At 41.6% G+C, this 22,690-nt stretch overlaps 1 protein-coding gene across 7 annotated transcripts in view; it reads right to left on the bottom strand.

Moving 5' to 3' along the window:
- DMD (dystrophin) overlaps positions 1 to 22,690 on the bottom strand; it is a 2,416,993-nt gene that overhangs the window by 1,346,839 nt on the left and 1,047,464 nt on the right. For all 7 annotated transcript variants that reach the window (XM_075852742.1, XM_075852740.1, XM_075852736.1 and 4 more), the window contains 4 exons: positions 19,712 to 19,894; positions 14,492 to 14,626; positions 13,126 to 13,275; positions 2,394 to 2,555 (listed from right to left, as the gene is read on the bottom strand). In XM_075852742.1, the coding sequence (XP_075708857.1) occupies positions 2,394 to 2,555; positions 13,126 to 13,275; positions 14,492 to 14,626; positions 19,712 to 19,894 (630 nt within the window). The remainder of the gene's footprint in view (positions 1 to 2,393; positions 2,556 to 13,125; positions 13,276 to 14,491; positions 14,627 to 19,711; positions 19,895 to 22,690) is intronic.

Below are 22,690 nucleotides of genomic sequence, written 5' to 3' on the forward strand. Positions count from 1 at the left end.
GTGAAAGCCTCTTATTAAATGTGACGCATCTTTCGGCTAGTTGTGCACCATCCATTCCCCCTTCCGGACATAAAATAGTATACTCACCTCATCACTTCTCTTAACTTTTCCCCACCAGGTCCACTTAGGCTCCCTCAGCATGCCTTGTCGCATACAAGGTCCTGACGCCAAGTGGCATCAGGGCCTTAGATGCGACACAGCACTCAATCTCCTGAGTGCTGTGTCACATACAACGTCATGAGGCTGCCCAGCGTCAGTTTGTTGTATGAGCCGCAGCATGCTAAGGGAGCCTGAGGGTACCCGGAGGGGAAAAGAGGAGAAGGTCCCATAGAAGGTCCCATAGAATCGGACACAGATTTATGCTATAATTTATGTCAGATCCCTGGTATAAACTATAATAAATTTGTCGGTCTGCTTAAGCCCTCCCCCTTTCGTGAAGCCATGCCCCCTTTTCACAAAAGTGACGAGGGCAGTGTAAAAAGGCCCTTTTCTGACTTTTTTTTACGCCAGAAAGCTGGCGTAGAAAGGCTGATGAATTCCCCCCACAGTGCCCCCAACATATAACTATGCCAAACACAGTGCTTTAGTCTACCTAAATATACTACTATTCAGTGTCTAAAAATCACATAACTAGGTAGAATTTTGGACTTTTTGCCCATGCTAACATATAGCCTGTTAAGTGTTAAACCTTTTCACATCTGTAGAGCACAATGTTAAAATACATACCCGACTAGACATTACTAAATGGCAATATTTTTTACAGAGAATAGCAGCAGAGCATAATGAAAGATATTTTAATTGTATGGTATATTATGGCTTTTTTCCTTAGTTTATCTGACCAAGAATCCAGGGGATCTGTCACCAAATTACACAATAAAAACTACATACCTTATTAAACAGATCTCTTAGACCTGATGAGACTGATGTACTTGAAAAAGCCATGTCAGAATGGCTGTATAATCTTTTCTAAAAGTTTTCCTGCCTGATATTAAAATGAGAATTTATGGGTCCAAGTATAAGTATGAGACCAAGTATATGCATGACATAATCTCAATCTCCGCCCACCTACATCTGACAAGCTCCTATTAGTACCGCCTCCCCTGCACAATGCTGAAATCTCACACATACTCAGTTCATGCTGTAGTCTCCCTGGTGCTGCAGTGAAAGAAAGCAGCAGATAGAATAAAAAGTTGTCATTTCACACTGAAACTGCTGCTGGAAGACAGGCTCTCTTACTGCAGAGCCAGGGAAACTGCAGCTAGTACTGAGCATATGTGAGATTTCAGAATGGTGCCAGGGGTATAGGGAAATCGATTTCAGCTTGTCATGTTTAGGTGGAAGGAGAATGAGAGTACTTCAGGCATATACTTGGCTTCATTAAATGATAATTTTAACATCAGGCAGGAAAACGTTGAGAAAGGATTATAGAGCCATTCTGGTATAAATTTTAAAAGCAAATACATTAATTTCATCAGGTCAAAGAGATTCATTTAATAATGTATGCTGTTTTTATTGTGAAATCTAGTGAAAGTACCTCTTTAATATTAAGTGTGTATTATCATTTTTGTAAAGTATTGTTAAAGTTACTATTAATTAATTATCTGGCTTGGCAGAGTTTGAAACAAATCATCATGAGTCATGCATGGGTAATAATGCTCGAATAACTAAAAGTTCCTTTTAAAATTTATGCAATACTTTTGCTAGTCCTCTAAATTTATCCCAACATTGACACAATATGTAAAATTTAGCATGCTTGTAATATATCTTCACCACCCTGGTATTTGTGCAAAGAATGGGGAGATCATTGTAAAAAAAAACAAAAAACTATTTATACATTCAACTTAATGTCAAAGCCTCTCATTCAAGACGATGGTTACAGAGATATTCTTTCCTTAAAGTTATTCTGCAAAATTTTTCATACTTTTTGTAAAACTTGTAATGCCAAATAACAGCTCTACCCACACAACAGTTTGCATGTTGCTTTGTATATCACACTGTAATTTCACAAACGATGCAAGGTCATCTCACACACACAGCTGACACACCGTCAAATCTTATTAAGTAACCAAGGGATGATTCACACGGCCATTCACAGTAATCAGCTTTACAGTATGTGAACAATAGTCACTGTAGCAAAGCAAATTGTTTACAAGTCGGAGTTAAAAGGAATAGACACTTCTTGGTCAGTATTTTTGGAGCAGTGAATATTGAATTTTTAGATCTGTTCTTGACATGACCCTTGTCAATTGTGCATGCAGAATACAAGATGAGCTTCTTTACCTCCTGAGTATAACTGTGCATCCCAAGTGATATCTAGAAACTAAAGTAAACATGTCTTCCTTTCATACAGTGTTTTGTCACACATTTGCAGTAGGAGATTAATAGAAGCATACCTGTGCTTCCTGCGGAACCTGGGCTGCATCAGTTCTCTCTGAAATATACGCGGCCAGCTGTCTGTCAGTGGTGCCAAGAGACTCCTGAATTAAGCGAATGGCTTTGTCAATCTCCTGGGCAGACTGAATACTTTGTTCAAGAACCTTTTGTCTCCTTACAGCCTGTAACGAAGAAAGGAAAATATGTTATTTTCTTATTTATTAACTTTATTTGCAGGAAAACACATATAACATAAGAAAACACCTTTTTATAAGATGAACTTCGATGACTCATTCAGTCAGCCTTAAAATATATTCTAATAGTGGTAATTAATTAGAGATAAATTAATTTATAATGTGGGCATCGAAACCTTATTGCAGCCTGACTGTAAGGCACTGCTAAAATTGTTGAAAGGAAACCTCTTCTGAATGCTGTAATCTTCTGTTCTGAGGCCTATCCCACTTCTTCCTGATCTCATTATGTAGTTCAGGAGATTTTATGTACTGAGAATAGGGTCACGGTCACTTCAAGCCGGAGTAAGCTAGTAAAACCACTAACTGGTGCAAAGATACAGAATGAAGATACTGGGGCTGAAGCTGGCAGATGCCATGAAAACAATAACAAAAAGGATTTAAAGAGAATTCATTGAATTTGCTATAATACCGTTACTGAACAATTTTGCAAGTTGTGATATTAAAATGCACACATACATATTACCACCATAGTGTCACAAAATAAAAAAATAAATCTCTGGGGGGGCGTGGCTGGACGAGCTGGAGAGCAGACGTGCTTGAGGGAGCTCTCCACAAGCCTGAGCAAAAAAAGGGACAGACTGCATATTTAAATGGGTAAGACCCGAGCAAAAAAGATCCCACGGGGACCCAGACCCACGGGAGTGCAGACACCCCGATTTCGAACTTTTTTATGCCACTGGCAGCCGGAGAGTCAAGCTCGGAGGGAGCCGCGACGCCGCCGTTGAGGGAGCCGCCGGCAGGGCGCATGGAGTGCAGTCCCGCCCGACTTGCTGCTAACCTGGAGGAGCTGCTTGATACGGAGGTGGAGAGGGAAGCGGCACGAGCATCCGAATCCCTGACTGTGGGAGATGACCGGGAGAGGAGAGGAGGCCACTTACCCTAGTCGGCTGGAACGACGAGGAGGAGCCAAGACCGAGGTGAGACGCTGCCTGTGCCTGTGCTGGATGATGCAGAGAGCTCCCCCAGATGTGGCTCAGTGGAGCCGGCAGTGAGACAGAGAAGGGAGCTGCCACAGGAGACAGAGGAGCGTGAGGAGGAATGGCCGGGCAGGAACAGCGCCAGTAGGGGAGGTCATGGACCGGCTACCGCTGGCACCTCGTGGCGAAGCCAAGATGGCGGCCGGGACCGGAAGCATGCAGGGGCAGAGGCAGAGGTTGCTGGGGAGGAGAGAGGCAGTGCGGCACAGGTCACGGGTCGAGACAGGGGAGAGGTGGTCCTGCGGGACACGCCGGGGGAGATACCGGAACGGAGCTATGCCCTGGCTCAGGAAGATCTCGGGGCTGAGGACGGAGAAGAGAGCTCCTCAGAAGGAGGGGTGATACCCCCTGTAACCTGCAGACGACAGCGACTCAGGGGAACTGTGGGAGAGAGGTCCTCTCCTTTTTCCTCCAGTGAGGGGAGTATGATGGGAGAACTGCCGCCACCGGACAGAGCAGCCCAGACGCTCAGAGGTCATCCGGAATTGCAGGCTTTGCTGGAGCTTTCACCTTCTAAAAGGGATATGGAGGAGATGGCATCCGATTTAAAAGTGGCGTGGCACCGAGACCTGCACGTGGTCCAGTCGGAGGTATCTACCCTAAGGGCTAAAGTAAGTGCACTGGAATTCTGGAAAGACTCTGTGTCTACGTCTATACAACAGCTTACTGAGGCGCAGAGAGCCTCTGGCTCACAGCAGCGACAAATGCAAGGGCAACTGGACGACTTGGAAAACAGGAATAGGAGGAATAATATCCGTCTGCGAGGCTTGCCAGAGGCGACTAAAACGGCTGACTTAATACCAACGCTGACAGGCATTTTTAACACCTTACTTCACCGGCCCGTGGACACCTATATGGAAATAGATAGAGCGCACAGGGCACTGCGTCCAAAGAGTACTAATGCTGCTAGACCGAGGGATGTCATTTGCCGTATTCACTATTATGGCCTGAAAGAGCAGATCATGCAGAAGGCGAGATTAAAGGCCGAGATCGATTTTGACGGGGCTAAACTGCTCCTGTTTCCTGATTTAGCGAGATGCACCCTTCGACAACGTGGGCTTCTGCGCCCTTTGCTTTCCGTGCTGCAACAGCGAGGAATAACGTATCGCTGGGGATTTCCATTTGCCCTACATGTACGTGTGGAAGACAGGACTGTCTCGCTGTACACCCACGCGGAACTTCCGGGATTTCTGAAGGCCCTTGGATTGCCTTTCCTTTCATTACCGGACTGGGAGACTTTCCAAATGGACACTCTGCCGGGGCCGGGAGCGCCCCCTACTGGGAGGCCCGCGACTGGACGGAGGGAGAGATCGGGCTCACCATTGCCACAGAGGCCGTGGTGGCGACAGAGAACATCCCCTGCAAGATTTCGGGAGCATTGATGTTTTATAGGTTCTTTCTTAATCCCTTTGCATTTCAGATGGCCACCCATGCAGAGATACTCGAGCTCATCAAATTTGTGAGTCTGTGATAAAATCAGTTAATATCTCCTGTTGGGTTGATGTAGAGATCTAGTTTGGGCAAACTGCTTAGATTTGGTTCTGGGGAGGTTAGAAAGGTCCCGGGGTGGGTCTACATGAAGCATTTACAGACCCTGTAGTTTGTTTATACCCACATATGATAGGTCTGTCCCTTCGAGTAAATGGTTTAGCAGACGTTGATATTAAAGGCTGTGGAGCTTAATCCGTTCTCTTCACTTTTTATAACCAGTAGTGTACTGCTTGACGGTAGTCCTCTGTGACCCCCACATAGGAATATCGCTGAGACTGGGCTGGTTCTAACCAGTGATATAGGTGCTTAGAGGCACAATATAGTACTTTGTAGCAACAGGATGTTTTACCTGTCTTATGTCTGTTTTTTCTTTTTCTTTTGTATCCATGTTATGCGATTGATGCTATGCTATGGTAATGCAATGTTTGCTTGGAATACCTGTAATGTATTCAATTTCCTGGACAGGATGGTGGGTATGGCGGCAGCGGTTGGTGAACACGAGTATTTTGTGAATAGATGTAGCTTTGCTCCTTTTGAGTTAGAGATAATGGCTGAATTTACCATTTCATCCCTGAATGTGAAGGGATTTAATGTTCCAGAAAAGAGGTCTCAGATCTTGTATGCTTCACATAAACAGAGGATTCAGGTGCTGTGTATTCAGGAGACTCACTTCAGGGTGGATCAGGTTCCGATCAATCTGAATAAATACTACCCGGTGGGATACCACTGCAGTAACCCGAACGGCAAGACTAGGGGGGTTTCTATTTTCCTGCATAAATCCTTTCAGGGTAGGGTAATAGATACCTATATGGATTCTGAGGCAAGATTCATTTTTATGAAATGTGAAGTGAGGGTCCGCAAGGTCACGGTAGCCAATTTCTATGCCCCTAATTCTAATCAAGTTTCTTTTTTTCTGAAGATGTGGGAAGAGTTGAGCTCTTTTGCGGCGGGAGCACCTATCCTATGTGGGGACTTTAATCTGGCCATTAATCCTTTGCTCGATACGTCCTCTGGAAGGACGTCCCTAGAATATAACAAGTTGAACAAGTTGAGGAAGAGGCTTAGAGATACGCAGCTTTGTGATGCGTGGCGGTTGACTCATCCTGATGACAGGGACTTCACCTTCTACTCATTTGCACATAACTCCTACAGCAGGATAGATTACGTTATGGTCCGCCATAGTCTATTATCTTTCCTGGAAAAGACTTCTATTGGTAGTATGCTTCTCTCTGACCACGCTCCAGTGTCTTGTGTTCTGCGCTTTGCACCGCAGAGTCATAGAGGTTTCACTTAGCGCCTAAATGAATCTCTGCTGAAGCTTCAGGCGCTTCTAGTGAGGGTGCAGTCCCTAGAATCCAAACATAAACAGTCGCTGCAGGAACGCACTCTCCGAGAACTGACTAAGACCCGTCACGAGGCTCAACTGCTGATGGACAGGAACAGTGCGCGACTCCGTCAGGTATATTCCTGAAATTATTATGAATGGGGCAATAAGGCGGGGAAGGCGTTGGCACGGGCGATGCGGGGGCGGGGGGCGTCTTCCTTTATACCATCGATACGAACAGTAGCGGGTGAGCTTGCGTTTAAGACAGAAGATATAGCATCAGCCTTCTGTGAATATTATTCCACGCTTTACAATCTGCCCTCTCCTAATCTGGGTGATGCCCTCTCCGAATCACCGTTCTCATTATCCGAGTATATTAGGGATACTGCGCTGCCTAGGTTGTCTCCGGAAGAGGCTCTGGGCCTGGATTTACCGTTTTCCGGAGAGGAGTTATTGCAGGCTATCAAAGCGTTACCGGCGGGGAAGAGTCCGGGGCCTGATGGGTATACGGCAGTATTTTATAAATCGCTAGCGGAGGACTTAGTACCGTCTCTGCAAGAGTCGTTTAATTCCATTTCGGAACAGGTGAGATTCCCGGATTCGTTTTTACAGGCACATATCACGGTCATCCCAAAGGAGGGGAGGGATCCGCAACATTGTGCGAACTACAGGCCCATATCTCTCATCAACACAGATGCTAAGTTGTATGCTAAGTTAATAGCGAATAGACTGGCTGGAATTCTGGGATCCCCGGATCAAGTGGGGTTTGTACCCAGACGCGAAGCTAGAGATAACACGCTAAAGACCTTCTCTTTGATTCATCACGTAACGAAACGTGGCATTCCCTGTATGCTCTTGTCGCTGGATGCGGAGAAGGCTTTTGACCGGGTGGATTGGGAGTTTCTGGAGGCAGCTTTGGGTCAGATGGGAGTAGGTCGACTAATGCTGACGCGTATCATGTCCCTGTACAATCATCCTCAGGATTAATGGTTCCCTATCGACCCCATTTCGAATCGGTAATGGGACTACACAGGGATGCCCCCTGTCCCCGCTGCTGTTTGCAGTGGTGATGGAACATCTTTTAGTAGCTGTACGAAACAATGCCGACATAAAGGGGATTAAGATGGGTGAAACGCACTTCAAGTTGTCGGCATTTCGGACTATTTACTGTTTTATATTACTAGCCCACACCTAACATTGCCGCCTTTGGTGAAAGCCATTCGAATATACAGCTATTTTAGTAACTACAAGATGAATATGTCTAAGAGCGAAGCTATGAATGTATCCTTATCAGGGGCGGATGCTCAACAGGTGCGCAGTAACTATTCTTTTTCATGGAAGGTGGGCTCATTGAAGTATTTGGGGGTGCGGATACCTGTGTCCCTGGCGGACTCCTACTCTCTTAATTTTCTACCTATTCTTCAGACTCTTAGAGCCGATCTGGACAAATGGGAAGCCAAGGATTTCTCGTGGTTGGGTAGGATAAATGTGATCAAGATGAATATCCTACCACGGCTGATGTATATCTTTCAGACGGTCCCGTGTGTCTTGCCTAGGGGGTTCTTTCTTCAATTAAACAAAGCGCTGGCTAGGTTTGTTTGGCGGGGCAGACCTCCGAGAATAGCAAAAGCTACCCTTTTAAAGAATAAGCGGAGAGGAGGGCTGGGCCTGCCTGCCTGTCTGGCCTACTACTTTGCGGCGGTGAGCGCGCGTATCTTGGATTGGTTCCATCACGCGGACTCCAAGCTGTGGGTGAAATTGGAGAATCTATTGGCGCCGGTTCCTCTCACAGTCCTTCCATGGCTTCGGGTACAGTACTTTAAGGGGCAAGACAATGCTATGCTCCCTTTGGTTGCGGGACAAGTGGTACTCATATATAAACGGTACCGAGCTCTGGCTGTAGGAATTCCTCCTGACGGGCCATTGGTGGCAGTATCACATAACGAAGACTTCCCACCGGGGAGGCAGCCCACCTTCTTGACTTTTACGTTGAGACCTTCACCACTGACCTTTCGTCATGTTCTGACGAGTCAGGACCTGAAGGCCTTTGAGGTGCTTGTCCCGGAGCTAGAGAGATCAGCGGTTGGATGCTGGGATTTCTTAAGGCTGCAACATTTCTATAATACTAACAAGACGAGGCTGTCCTTGCACAGGGATCTAACACCGATGGAGCAGCTATGTGTGGTTTCTTCTCCCCCGGAGAGGGCTATCTCCCTTATATATAAGTGTCTGCAGGATCTAAATAACGAGATCCCTCCTTCTTTTGTAAAGGGGTGATAGAGAGAGCTTAGTTCGCCTCCGACAGCGGCAGACTGGGAGAAAGCTTTTGCCTTATGCAATAGATTCTCCATCTCTTGCAAGGCCCAGGAAACTAACTATAAGATCCTGTCACGTTGGTATAGGGTTCCTGCACTGCTTCATTCCTTTTACCCGGAAGTACCTGACACTTGTTGGAGGTGTAGCGGAGATGGGGGTACGATGTTACACATTTGGTGGGGATACCCGTTAATCAATCCATTTTGGGCTACAGTGGTGGACCTGATACAGAAAATCACGGGTCAAGTGCTGCCCAATACACCAGAGGTGTTGCTTCTCTCCATGCTCCCTGGAGCGATCAAAAAATACATGAGAACATTGATTAGCTTTCTGCTGATCGCAGCACGCATGGTTATTCCACGGCTATGGAAGACCAGCAGTGCTCCCACTATTACTGAATGGTTCCAGGAGATTTTACATCTGCAGAGAATGGAGGAAGCAACACAAGCCCAGCATGAACATCCACTGTCAAAGGGAGATTGGTCTGGTAGGAATGGCACGAGTTCTGTGAGTCGGATGCCTACTTACTATACGCGTAGGCCTCATGGGACAATTCAAAGGGGGACTGGGCCTGATCCGCCCTGATAGTGGGAAGGCGAGTCCTCTGTGGATGCCTGTTTTCTTTATCCTCTATCCGATGTAGGGTTAAGGAGTAGTGCCTTACCGCATATCACGGCTCGGATGCCATCTGTCGTGATGCCCACTGTCCTGGCTGGCTTTTCAGTGTTGATTGAGATGTAGTGTGATATATTCCTGAAATCCAGGTGTAGTAACTGCCTTATTACTTCTTCCTCTGCTGGACAGAGGAAGCTGTTGCAATGTATGTCATCATCATATGTATAATATGGATGGTATTATTTGTTGTTTTCACTTCGTGTTGTCTTTTGTTACCTCCTACCGGCTCTGGTAGAGGAATGCATATACTTTCTGTAATGCTGTTAATTTTTGGCTGATTTTGCTTTGGTGTTGTGAAAATATTCAAAAATAAAGAATGTTAAAGAAAAAAAAAAAAAAGAAATCTCTGCACATACGATATATCTGCTGAATAAACAAATATATATATATATATATATATATATATATATATATATATATATATATATATATATATGTATATACTTATAGTATACACTGGCAAACATGACAATCCATAAATGGTCCATTGACAAGCTTTGACAAACATTACAATAATATGATGACGTGGTATATAAGGCTATTGACAAAGGGAAAAAACATTGTGGTCTCTCCTGATTTGGCCGGCCAATACAAAAAGGAGGCCTTTCGTCAATTAAGGGATAAATAAACATATAGTAAGTTATCTTGTAACCCATTGTACTCTTTTTCTTTAGAAGTACATGAAATATTGAAAAAAAAGCATATGAACAGGAAATTATCCTGAAAAAGGTGTAAGATTACATTTCTGTCAGGTACCACAAAACTCTAACACTTTATCTCCTTCCCAGGGTCCACAAAATTCCTGTAGACCCTCTAGGCAGTTATCCCCAACCATCGGGCTGCGGACCAATACTGGGCCGTGAATCATTTGGTATCCGCCCTGGTGGCCGCAAATTGTGGTGCAGTTTTTCACCTGGATTGTCCGCTGCGGAAAACTGCTGAGCAGTAAGGAGGCCTGCTAGCAGGCCGGCCCCCAGGGATGATGTTTTATCCCAACAAGATATTTCATTTGTATTATAGAGGCACTGTTGAATGTCATTTACCAAACCGAAAAGAGCAGCATGAATCAATATAGCCCACTAATTATACAAAATAAAAAGTGTATTGAACCAAGTAGCACGGGCTGATCCAAGGGTGTTCACCCAAAAGCATCGCAATGGAATATATATAACCTAGAAAAGAAGAATGCTATAAAGACACATGATGTATGAAAAATAGAAAAATACTTTATTAGCATACATAATATAGGACAATAAACAATGTATAAAAGCAAAAGAATCCGTAGCCCAACATTTAAGAAAGGACACAGGACTGGGTGTCTATCAAATATGGGGTGGACGCTGGCTGTGTGTGTCTCTCCTGGCATCTCATTATGGGTATGGTTAATCCCATGTAAATACGCCATTCTTATTGCATATTTATTGACTTCTCTTCCAGTCTTTATTCCTCTACACGTATAGTGACTGTATATGTATAAAATATTGCTGTGTATACTTATTTTCAACTATATGCAAGGTCTGTTTACCTTCCCTTCGTGCTTATGTGGTTTATAATACCTTGCACAAATGGTCTGCCGGTATTTTATTGAGTGCTATATATATACGGCCATTTGACAAATTTGTCATCACATTGTGGGCTCTATTTTTTTCCCACAAACTTATATAATACATTTCCTATTTTCATATATGGTCTCTCATTATATATGTATTTTTCTGGAAGTTAAATCACAGATACATATCTGCCATTTATGAGTATTTGATAGACACCCAGTCCTGGGTCCTTTCTTAACTGTTGGTCTACGGATTCTTTCGCTTTTATACATTGTTTATTGTCCTATATTATGTATGCTAATAAAGTATTTTTCTATTTTTCATACATCATGTGTCTTTATAGCATCCTTCTTTTCTAGGTTATATATGAATGTCATTTACATTGAACTGGAAGGAGGGGAATGATACATATTATCAATAATGCTGTTTTCCATTTGTCACTTTTGATTGGCCATTCAAGGAGCGCATGCTTTGGGATACCAGGTGATCTTGCATCCCGCTCTAAAATGAGTCAGGACATATATCTACTACCCCCTGAGGAAGGCATCTATGCAAAACACTCTTTGGGATGCCACACGTTCATGGCTATCCTTTCTATCTAATGTATGGATCACCAATTGCTATTCAGTGCAGTGCAGTGCAGTGTGTGGCAATATCTACAGGAGTCATTATCTATAGGGGGCACTGAGTGTGGCACTATCTACACTGTTTTTCATGCTTTGAGTAGTTGCCAGCACATATCCACTAGCCTAGCCCTTTATATTAGAGCTTGGGGAGTCTGAAAACAATGTTTGTCCACTCCACTCCCCTATTCCACTTCTAGGTAATTAAAGCAAATATATTTGAAAATTACTGTCTTCCCCTTTCTCTTGATTAGAGACTATAAATCTCAACATGTCCTGACAGCTGTAGAACTTCAGGACCTGCTAGGAGTAGTAGTTTTCCCTACAAATGCCATTCAACAAGGAACTTGTTACCTTCCATCTAGTAAAGTTATAGCATATCACTAGGATATGCTATCACTTTATGATTGTGGGGGTATGACCTCTGGGACCCCACTGATCCTGAGAATGAAAGGGGTGCAGCACTGATTTAGCACTGCTTCCGCTTCACTTCACTGTTTTTCCCTGCTCACCGGCACTCCCGGCCACCTGGCTGTACAGGGTACCGTAGCGCAGCCCCATTAATTTGAATGGAACAGTGTTGTAGTACCCTGCACAGTGGGTGGCCAACTGGCTTTTCCAACCCACGGCAATATGTTGTTGTTGTCTGGGGAAGCTGCTTCTGCCCAGATATTTCCCATGCAGTTGCTGCTACAGGGGAACTGTAGCATCTCAAGGTGCCATTTAAGGGGCATATGGACAGGTTATCTTTCTGAGATTGCTCTTTAATATTTTGTGTCCCTCTTTATTTAAATACAGTATGTGAAGCAAAACTAATGTTGTGTATTTTTTGCAGCACTGAACCCATTATAAAACAAATAGCAACAGGCAATCCAATGTATATATATATATATATATATATATATATATATATATATATATATACAGGTCAGCACTCCAAGTTCAGTGAAAAAATTGATCTTTTTAATCACCACATGCAACGTTTCAGCCCTGCTCAATGGGGCCTTTCTCAAGCAATAGCCCCATTGAACAGGGCTGAAACGTTGCATGTGGTGATTAAAAAGATCCATTTTTTCACTGAACTTGGAGTGCTGACCTGTATATTGGATTTTGCTGTGTATTTGGGACGCTGGTCGTGTGTCTGAACAGGTACTTGTGCACCCTACACTGGAGGAACGGTGCTGCTTTTACTTTGCTTTTTGTATATATATATATATATATTTATTTTTGCCATAAGAAGTAGATATACCTGTATCTCTTTTTTTTCTAAATGTACAAATGTGAGCAATAGTAGTATAATCATATCAATAGCAGTATGATACATATCAATTGGTTTTGATACAATTAATACACATTTAAACATATATTAATATCACTTGTGTATCATGAAAAGTAACTGCACATTCATAGATAATGGTTATTTTCCCTATAAAATACAAATAAAAATGAAACATTTTGAGACATTTGTCTGCCTTTATAGATCTCACCCATAATTTAAGTAATAGTAGCTAGTTGTTGCATTGAATAACATTCATAGATTACCTCCTGTTGTATTTCTTCCCAACGTGTATTGAACGTCTCTAGTTTTTCATTTATCAGTTCATCCATCACACCTCCATCGGTCAATGTCTGAGCAAGTTCTTTAATTTGATTCCGATTGTCTTCTGGATGTTTCATGATTTTTTCTATGGACTGGACAAAAATTTACAGGTGAATAAAATGTACAAGAAAACAAGTATTGCCATCAGGTTCCTAGCACAAATTTTAATAAAATTGCAAAAAAATAAAAAAGATCACAAAAATAAATATATAATGTAGAATATTAATGCAGGGCAACAATATTTTATCTTTTAAAAAAATATGTATATTTTATCTTTTAAAAAAAACAACTTGAAAGTTTTAATATATCTTAAATAAACGGCAACAATCTATTTATGGTCATTAGAATCAGGTCCAGGATTTACTGTAGATTAAGATAAAATAGATCAATAAAGAACAACTACCACCACCACATGCTTTGGTTACATTGTTCTTACAGCTGAACATTCATGAATGCTCCTACCTGTTCATTGACAATGTAGCTACTGTCACTTAGTAGCAGTTCTATTCTCTGTCCAAAACCAGTCACTCTTTGGTAGAAGAAATCAGTACCAGAAGCTGAACATAACATGATCAGCCTGTCACCATACTGAAGTTATCAAGGAGTAGCCTTCAATACTGAGGTCACCAAAGACCGGGATTAAGCTGTAACAGTCAGTGACTGGCTTCAAACTGTGTCCCTTTGTGGCTAGGTTCATAGTGTACTACTTGGTGACTGGGTTTATATTGTACCACCAAGTGACTAGGGTCATATGTTTCCCCTTGGTGTCTCGGTGCACACTGGGCCACTTGGTGACTAGGTTCATGTTATACCCCTTGGTGACTATGTTCAATCCGGAAACCTTGGTGGGTATTTCATCCACCCAATCCATAGGGGCAATTATTTTAATTTAAATTTTAATAGTAATGCTAAATCGTAGATTGCAGGCAATTTTGTCAGCAAAATTTTGAGTCCCAAAAATATAGTCCCTCCCTGCTTTTTATTTTCAATCTGCAAAAGAAAAAATCTGACTATTATTATTTTTTATTTTTTTTGTAAGGTAGAGGTATTTCTGGAGCCAAGTGACAAAGCTTTGCTTTGAGAACGATACAAAGTGATCAAAACAGACGTGTTTTACCTTCCCAAGTAACATCAGAGGAATTAATTATTTGTCTTTAACAGGAGATTTCAAGCAGAATACCAATATCAGCACTCAAAAAATAATTGACTTGGTTGTTGCTATTACCTAATTATACATCTTAATGAATTTAATTAGGAGACATAATTGCATTTACATTTTAATCAATATAGTATCTACTCAATACAAACCTTTAACGCCTGTGAAATCTCTTCTGGTGACCCTTTAGGTTGCTCAGTGGTTTTTAGCCTTACTTCAGTTTCATCAATCCATTTGTTTTCTGCATCAAGGTATGATAATAGTTCTAGCCAACATTTCCATACCTCCTATTATTAAAAAAAGTGTAATTATTTCATAATCTGCTTTGTACAATACACATTATTTAATATATTTTAATTTTAATTAATCTAATTAATATTCCTACAATCCAGATATATTCCAGATTTTTGTTGTGACTGCTTTTCACTTCCCTTATATCCTACTGCCCAAAACCACCACAGATTATACAGTCCTATCATGCTGGCACTATTTTGTATAGGTAGCACTCAGCTGACAGTTTATGGGGGCCCTCTAATGACTATTCTGGTACTATTAATGGGGGTATTGTGACGGTGCTGTCAGTGAGGTTACTCTGGCTCTCATTATATGCGCATGTTATTTGTGCAATTTATAGCAGCATTATTTGTTTGTGCAGTATGACAGCATTATTTACGTGTACTGTATGGTGGCATTAGTTATGTGTACAGTATGGCATCATTGCCTATTCAGCACACCTGCAATCTGTCAGAGCCAACACATTAAAGAGGACCTGTTAGCTCTCATGAAATGTCTGTTTTAGTAAATATTTCTTTCCCCACAGAATAACAATTCTGGAACATCTTTACTCAGAAATCTGCGTTGTGCTGTTCCTCTGTTATTACTCCTAAAAATGTCTAAATTTATTGAAACTGGGTGTTACCATTCCCCTTGTCAAACGGGCATAATCCTACAGTCTGAGCACTGATTGGACTGTGCAGGAAAACACCCCCAACTCGTAACATTCAGTTGCAATTAATTCTTGAATTTGAGGGAGGAATTACAGAAGAATGGCACAACACAATTCTAAGAAAAGATTCTCTAGAATCTAAAGAATTCTTAAGAATTTACTTAAACAGACAGGCGAGGAAAGCTGACTGCGCTCATGCAAACAGCCATATTATAGTTCCTTGTTGTAAACATCAGTAACACAACGTCCATAGAAATCTCTGTACACAGAGGTATCTTCTTATGGATTCATTAGAATTCTGTGAGAAAAAATAAATCCACACATGTTCCATCGCATGTTATAATACAACTGTATTTTCCACTATAAGCATTGTTGTGTGGGGAGAATATGTTGCCACGTGGAGTCTTTGCTTTTGTGTTGTGCATGAGGCCTAACAGTTCGGGCAAGATAACATGCGATCTTCAGGTGGAGGCTCTTAAATTTTGTCAACTAACAGAGTACAATCTCCAGATAAAAGGATACAAGCAACAAGCTCTAGTCAAGCTAACGTGTAACTAAAGACAAAAAGAAGAGCACATTTACAGGATCAGCAAACACACTCAAACTATTTATGAGTCATGGCACCAGGGGACAATTCAACTGAAGAAAAAAAGCAGGAATAAAGAAAAATTGCAAAGCCAAGACAATAACCAGGGAAGAGACTATTTTGCCTTTCATCAATGGGTGCTCCAAGGACATGAATTTACAGCTCAGTATAGGTTAATAACAAGAGACGACATTGAACAAAAGCATGGATAATGTCTGCTAGTTATCTGGAATACCTTAAAGGGATTTTCCAGTCACTAAAAATTGATGGCCTATCCTCAGAATAGGCCATCAATAGCTGACGGGTTGGGGTCGGACTTTCAGGACCCCCGCCGATAAGCTGTTTTGAAGGGGCCGCAGAGCTTGTACGAGCGCTGCTTCCCCTTCCTTTCTTCTGTTCACTGTGAGTCGTCGAGATGCATTTAGCAGCGATTCACAGGTATTGCAGCCTTTTCTCCCATTGACTTCAATGGAAGAAAAGGCTGCAATACCTGTGAATCGCCGCTAAATGTGTGTCGACTATTCACAGTAAGAAAGAAGAAATGAAGGGGAAGCAGCGCTTGTACAAGCTCTGCGGCCCCTTCAAAACAGCTTATCGGCGGGGGTCCTGAAAGTCCGACCCCAACCCGTCAGCTATTGATGGCCTATTCTGAGGATAGGCCATCAATTTTTAGTAGCTAGAAAACACCTTTAACCCTTTGAGGCATTATCATGTACATGCATGTGATAAGTGTCATAGGGATGTATGGAGGGCGCTCACGGGCTGAGCACCCTCCATACCCTGTGGGTGTCAGCCCAGACTAACAGCCGGGAACAGCGATCACGCTGTTCTTGGCAGTTTAACCCCTCAAATGCTGTGGTCAATCGCGACCACAGCATTTTAGGCGTTATAGAATGGGGGGGGCGCCCCCTTCCGAACAGCTCATCGTAGTTGTCATGGCAGCCCCGGGGTCTAATGAAGGCCCCCAGGGCTGCATTTTATCTGCCTCTATTAAGCCATGTCTCTGGCACGACTTAACAGAAGCCTGTGAAAATGATGATATTCTGCAATACATTTAAGTCCCCTAGAGGGGCTAGTAAATGGTGTAAAAAAAAAAGTTTAAGAAAGTTATTAGTAGTGAAAAAAAAATATTACAAGTTCAAAAACCCCCCTTTTCCTATTTTTCCTCTAAAGTATTTTGAAAAATAAAAAAAATAAACAACATTGGTATCGCTGCATCCGTAAAAGTCTGAACTATTACAATATACCAGTGAATGCAGTAAAAACCCCAAAAATGTAAAACACATTTCTGTTTCTTGGTCACCTTAGCTCGCAAAATTTTTTAAATAAAGAGTGATCAAAAAGTTGTATGTACCAAAGAATGGTACCAATAAAAACTACAGCAAAAAATCTCAATCTACGGAAAAATAAAAAAAGTTATGGCTCCCAGAATGTGGTGAAACAAATCAATTTTTTTTAACAAAAAGGTTTTTTATTTAAAAAAGTAGTAAAATATAAAAAAGACTATATAAATTTGGTATCACCATAATCATATTGAGCCGCAGAATAAAGTGAAGTTGTAGTTTTTACCGCACGGTGAAAGCTGTAAAAACGGAAACCAAAAAAGAAAACAATGTAGGAATCGCAGTTTTTTCCAATTTCAGCCCGCAAATAATTTTTTTTCCGTTTCCCAGTACATTATATGGTACTTTAAATAGTGCCATTAGAAAATACAACTCCTCCCACAAATAATAAGCCCTCACACTGCTCCATTGATGGAAATATAAAAAAGTTATGGCTCTTGGAACGCAAGGAGTGGAGGCCCTTTTACACGAGCTGATGATCAGTGGAAATAAATGCTAGTTTTGATCATCGGGCCATACGAAAGGGCCCAGTGGTCAGCAGACCAACGCGCAAATGCTCATTTGTTCGCTGACCGCATTTTCTATGCCGCAGCAAAAATTGCTCCTAAAGGACTCAATAAGGAAGCTCTCTGTGATATTTATTTACCACAACTGCCTCTAGGTATTGGGGCATAGCTAGGGTAGGCAGACGGGGCATGTGCCCAGGGCACAACTTAGAGGTGGACGCCACTGAAACCAGCCGCCGCCACCCCCTCCTGCACTATAATTGTACCTGCGTCTATAGGACACAGGTACAATTAGAAGCAATGAATGACCGGGTACTTTCCGTGCCCGGCCATTCAGTGCCTTTCTATGAGTGAAGCGGCGCGATACTTTGCGCCGCTTGCGTTGTTGAAAGGCGCTGATTGACAGGGAAAGTCACGTCACCGCGCTGCTTGCCTCGTTCAACCCCAGGAGACCTGCGCAGAAGAGAGCAGGTCTAAATTGTTGCCGGATGGCGCGAGAATGGGATTAAGGTGAGTTTGTATAGTTTTTTTTTATCCTAATAAAAAAGTGTGTGGCATTAACTATGTGGGGTGGAATTATCTATGGGGGTGGCTTTATCTACGGGGCGGGCTTTATCTATGGGGGCTTTATCTACAGGGGCTATAGGCTATATGTGGAGCACTATATACAGGGGTGGGCTATATGTGGAGCACTATATACAGGGGTGGGCTATATCTACAGGGGGCTATATACAGGGATGGGCTATCTGTGGAGCACTATATACAGGGGTGGGCTATATGTGGAGCACTATATACAGGGTTGGGCTATATCTACAGGGGGGCTATATACAGGGGTGGGCTATCTGTGGAGCATTATAGGGGGAGCTGTATGTGGGACACTATATACAGGGGTGAACTATATGGGGGGCACTATCTACAGGGGGCTCTATGGCAGGCACTATCTACAGGGGGCACGGTGTGTGTGTGTGTGTGGGACACAGTGTATGTTGCTATTATAATTAGAGGTGCAGTGTATAGTGCTATTATATTTAAGAGCATAGTGTGTGGTATAATGAGAACTTTATCTTTGTTTATAGGTGTAGAAACTGCACTAAATTGAGCTGTATTTGTGTTGGTGTGGTATATATGTACTGAGCTTGGTTCTGGTAAAAATATGTATGTACTGAGCTTGGTTCTGGGGCTGTATTTATGTACTGAGCTTGGTTCTGCAGCTGTATTTATGTACTGAGCTTTGTTGTGGTGCTGTATATATGTAATGATCTTGTTCTGGAGCTGTATTTATGTACTGAGCTTGGTTCTGGTACTGTATATATGTAATGAACTGGGTATTGGTGCTGTATATATGTAATGAGCTTTGTTCTGGTGTTGTATATACGTACAGAGCTTGGTACTGGAGCTGTATATATGTACTGAGCTTTGTTCTGATGCTGTATTCATGTACTGGGCTTTGTTCTGGTACTGTATATATGTAATGAGCTTTGTTCTGGTGCTTTATATATGTAATGAGCTTGGTTCTGGTGTTGTGTATAGAACTATATTTCTTGTAAAATGTACAAATGTTTTTATGCTCGAGTTACATAAAAAAAAATATGGAAAATAAATGACACGTCATTGATTAGTAGAGAAAACAAACATGTCGAGGGGGAAGGATATGTCGGGAAAGGGGTTGGGGGCGCCAAACTGAATCTTTGCCCCGGGTGCTGGAGAACCTAGCTACACCAAATTACTTCTAAAGGACTCAATAAGGAAGCTCTCTGTGATATTTATTTACCGTAACTGCTTCTAGGTATTGGTTTCTAAGCTATTGTAAATGACTCAGAGATGCTAATATAGTAATCTGAAAATCTAAATATTCATAATCTGTTTTACTATGTATGGAGCAGTAGAATAACATAGAAGAGACACTGAAAACATTTATTTTAATTATTTGGAAAGTTTAGCAGAAAAGATGTTGATGACATTTAAAAAAATTCTAGAACAATTAAACTAACCTGTAGCGTTTCACACTTTCCATTTAACCTGCTGCATAGTCTTTCATAATTTGTGACTAAAACATCCAGCTCTTTCTTTAAGGGCTCGTGGGCAGCAGATGGCGCTGTTGCAATGAAGTTCTTCACAGACTCTGTCAAGAGCTCCACTTTTTCCTGTTTTTGTGTAGCATCTTCTCTTGCCCTCTGCAGACAGGAAAAAGTTATTTTAAGATATGTAGCTAAGACATGTTTTTTTTTTACTAGACATAAAAGAAACTTACTAAATATGCAATAATTAGAGTTATTTTGTACTGAAAGCACAGAAAAGTTAATAAAACATCATGACTAATTTCAATACTATGTAGATGAAGGTATTTATGCAGAGTTTATCTTTAGCCAGAAAGTTGGAAAAACTACTGTATATAAAATTCCAAGCTCCTATAAAGCAGATTTACTAGACAATTCACAATAAGCCTATTTTTAAGATTGGCAAAGATAATCTAAATATTTGTGGCTTCTCTACCCCTTGTAGAACCATATCTATAAAATACCACCACTAGTAATGGTTGTCCATCTGACCACATGTAGCTCTGCACGGGTGTATGAACATTGTGCTGGAAGCCCACCGAACAATTAACACATGTGCAGATGCACTTAAAGCGTCTAAGGCCAATAATGAGGTGGTCAGATCAAGTGAATGCTGGACATAATGTCAGATGGATGACTTTTTATGGCTTTCTGCAACACTTGTGGGGAAAGACGGTGCTCCGGCCTGACAATAACAGCATTTTTCTGTAACATTTGGCCCACAAGCACAGTGAAGTTGCACATTTAATATGCTCCGCTTGCAGGGGGGTCTGCAGGAGCATGAAAATATAAACAAATAAATGTTCAGATGTGTCATGCGAGCAGGTCCAACAATCATAGGCTGCTGTACAGAGTTTTAAAGAGCTGTCACTAGATCGGGCCATGACTAGTTGCCCTTCTGACAAGGCATGTTATCTCTATGGATCACACAGGAGTGTAAAAAGCGATGGGGTGGGAACCCAAACAGCTGCGACGATGGAACAATGAACAATTCTTAAAGCGTACCTAACCTTTCAGGTGACTTTTCCGAATAAGCTGTCATGTGTGTATATGAGGAAAAACACTGTTTCTACCTTTTATATGCTAATTTTCTGCATTTGTTTAGCAGTTTTTCCCTGTGCAAGCTCTAATGCTCAGTTTTCTCTGAGCTAGTGGGCAGAGCCTAATGGCTATTATGTCTTCTGTACAGCACACATAAAAGAGGAGAATATTGCTCTCCTATATCTATCTACTACATATATAAAAGCTGCAGCAGCAAGGCAGAGATTAAACAGCAATACTGAGCAGTGTAGCTGAGAATCCAGCACTGGAGTGAGAAATAAAACTTACCAGGAAGCCGTAGCACATATGTCTGTGTCTTTCTCAATTTATCACTCTGCTCCTGCTCTCCCCTCCCCTCTCCATAGACTTGTAAGGGCAGTGTGTCTGTATGTCCTCTATGATCTTGCTCCCTCCTCCTGCTTCCCCCACCCCTCTCCATAGACTTCTATTGACAGGCAGTGAAGAGACCCCCCACTTCCTGCAGTTCGTCTGAAACTAGGAATGTATTTTAATTGACAACAAGAGGTGGACAGCATATTATAGGGAGGGAGAGACCTAGTGGCAGTAACTTCACACAGAATTTACATGGATAAAACAACTAACAGTAAGTAAATAAACAAAGTTGATATATATCAGGTTTACTATTAGATCAGCAAGTTGTTTGAAAAGTTAGTGTCCACTTCAAGCCAGTAAATTGAGATTTTTGTTATTTTATCATTTTGGGCTATTTTATTTATTTTTATCCCTAGAAACTCCTAATACTAAATATATCCAATAGACAAGAGTGACACTCTTTTCTGGAAGTAAGGAAGCAGTCATGTGTTTTTTTTTTTGTTTTTTTTTTATAACATCATTTTTATTGAATGATTTTTGTTATAATTTTTTTTGGGCAAAACAAGAACAAGTACAATATTCAGATTGTTACATATTCCAACAACTTAAATTGGTTATTTTATTTAAACAAGAATAACAGCAAAAAACAGAATCATAGCATCCGAAGATCATTGATCGTTTTATGTTGCTGACTTTAATCTCCCGAGTGTTCCTTTTAAATATTCCCTATTGTACCACGTTGTATATTTAAAAGGTTTGACCATTCCCTTAATTTCTGAGTTAGAATAAAAGTTTTCAAATTAAAGAGGCTCAGTCACCACATTATAAGTGCCCTATCTCCTACATAAGGAGATGGGCGCTGTAATGTAGGTGACAGTAATGCTTTTTATTTCGAAAAACAATCTATTTTAAACCACTTTATTAGCGATTTTTAGCTTTATACTAATAAGTTTCTTAATGCCCAAGTGGGCGTGTTTTACTTTAGACCAAGTGGGCGTTGTACAGAGGAGTGTATGACGCTGACCAATCAGCGTCATACACTTCTCTCCATTCATTTACACTGCACTAGCGATATAGTTATATCATTATGTGCAGCTACATACACAAACACTAACATTACTGTAGTGTCCTGATAATGAATATACATCACTACCAGCCTGGACGTGATGTTTATTCAGAATCCTGACACTTCTGAATCTTTTCTGTGAGATTCCAGCAAGGCAAGCGTAATCTCGTGAGATTACGATGTAACCTGTCATTTCAAACAAGATTACGCTTGTTATATAGGGTTATAGATCGGGATGATGGCTGGTATATACAGGGATGATGTGGTTGTATACAGGGATGATGGAGGTTATATACATGAATGATGGTTTTTCCAGCCATAATCACTGTATATAACCACCATCATCCCTGTATATACCAGCCATCAGCCCCATATATAACTCCAAACATCCCAGGCTGGTATATACAGGTATAATGGGGGTTATATACAGTTTATGATGGGGGTTATATACCAGCCATCATTCCTGTATATAA

Source organism: Rhinoderma darwinii, chromosome 2 (assembly GCF_050947455.1).
Source record: "Rhinoderma darwinii isolate aRhiDar2 chromosome 2, aRhiDar2.hap1, whole genome shotgun sequence".
Taxonomy (NCBI): Eukaryota; Metazoa; Chordata; class Amphibia; order Anura; family Rhinodermatidae; genus Rhinoderma; species Rhinoderma darwinii.